The sequence below is a fragment of the Corvus brachyrhynchos genome, unplaced genomic scaffold (genome assembly GCF_000691975.1).
Source record: "Corvus brachyrhynchos isolate BGI_N302 unplaced genomic scaffold, ASM69197v1 scaffold32, whole genome shotgun sequence".
NCBI classification, from domain to species: domain Eukaryota; kingdom Metazoa; phylum Chordata; class Aves; order Passeriformes; family Corvidae; genus Corvus; species Corvus brachyrhynchos.
In genome coordinates, this window is record NW_008237919.1 from 13,880,090 (window position 1) to 13,881,823 (window position 1,734).

At 44.4% G+C, this 1,734-nt stretch overlaps 1 protein-coding gene across 1 annotated transcript; it reads right to left on the minus strand.

Annotated features, from left to right (window-relative positions):
* Positions 1-426: 426 nt before the first annotated feature.
* BBS10 (Bardet-Biedl syndrome 10) lies at positions 427-1,729 on the minus strand (the record flags this gene model as incomplete). Its single annotated transcript, XM_008632907.2, has 1 exon — positions 427-1,729. A coding segment is annotated over one exon (1,275 nt), but the record flags the coding sequence as incomplete, so codon positions are not given.
* Between the last annotated feature and the right edge of the window lie 5 nt (positions 1,730-1,734).

The window sequence follows — 1,734 nt, forward strand, 5'->3', positions numbered from 1 at the left end:
AAACATTTAATCTGGCTAATTATGAAGGCTAAAAAAAAATCCCCCCCCTGGTTTGTAACTTGCAAGTTCAGTGGCTCGTGTCATACTGGCAACTTTTAACATGCCAAGAAAACTACTCACATCTAGCTTGTGAAAACACTCAATCCACCAAAAGAGGCCAAGTCCATCCTCGGCTTGAATGTACACAGGATCCTCAGCATGTGGATGGAGACTGCAATGCACATCTTCTGCAGTGGAAATCAGCTACACTTTCATGCTCAAAATGTCAAGTTCATGTTGTTTACAACCCAGTTTTCCACAGTCTCAGCTGGTTAGCCTTTTTCTTCTAAGAGAAGAAGCACATTAGGTCTAAAAGACATCTTTTACTCTCTAGCATTGAATTTTGAGACATGTCCATTTGACAAGAAGACACAAGAAAACAACACATAACCAAAATCAGTCTTTATTAACGATTTCAAAAGTCATTTTCTGAGTCACAATCCTCAATTCTTTGGAGCGGCCGCCTAATACCGATTATTAAGTCTACAGAGAGAAGCTCTGTAACACAATGAAGAACTGAAATGACTAACTGGTATTTGCAATACACTGACTCTAAGCCTTCATTATTTACAGGCAGTGGCTGATTTTTCCGGAGCGAATTAATGGCTTCAAGATAGAATTTGGTAAAGCCATCTCGTTCTGCCCTCCTGTACAAGGCCTTGGGAATACTTAGCAAAGCATCAGCAACCACGTTAGACACAACAGTTACCTCTGACTGCTGACACTGTTTTGCATAGTCCTGAATATAATAATGTAACAGGATTTCAAAGTAACCTCCTACTGGCAAAACTGGTCCCGCTTCTATGAGGGAGTTGGAGTAATCCTGTGCAATACCTACACAACTCTCCTCCTCTTTAAATGGAACGATATGGCAACATGTTTTTTCTAGACCTTTGCCACCATGCAGGCACTCACACACAGTGACTATATCGGTGTTATGTGCCACTAGCACAGCAGTGCTGTGGTTCTTTTGATTGTGGACCAGCAGATCACTTTTATGAGGGTCTAAAATTTTTGTTTCATCACTAAGTGCTTTCAGCTGACATTCAGAAACCTGGTTACTATTACAAGTATTTTCTGTTACCAGTTGTTTCTGAGCAGCTGAAAAATGCCAAGTGCAAACATCTGAGGCTTCACTCTGGCTTTCACCTTCCGCTTTCCATTCCTCTCTCTGATCAACTGTTTTAAACACCTGCTGCAGCATTGTGAACGCCTCCTGTAAAGCAGCAGCATGCTGCTCATTAACGCCATCGACCGGTCCACAAAGGATCAGGCAATGGGGCTGGAAGGCGCACACACTGCTGAAGCCAATGTGGACACATCTCTTGGAGATAAGCAGCAAGGGCAGGCAAAACGTTACCGCAGCAGTTTCGGTTATTTCTCTGTCCATGTTATCACCGAAAGATGCGTAAGGGGAGACGCCGGTGATTTCACTGATAAGGGCCATTTCTTCCGACGATAAACACTCAACCACAGACACACCATATAATTTGGCATAGTAGATAACTACTTCTTCTTGCTTCGCACTCGACAGTAAAAGCTTAACGTTGTTGCTCTGCAAGCGTTTCATTAAGGCTTCTGTCCTCCTAGTGACCCAGCGCAGGGAAGCCTGATACTGACCCTCAGAGTCTACAACAAACTCGACGCCGGGGGCCGTCAGGGCGGGCCGCAGCGGCTCGGTGACGAGCAGGGCCC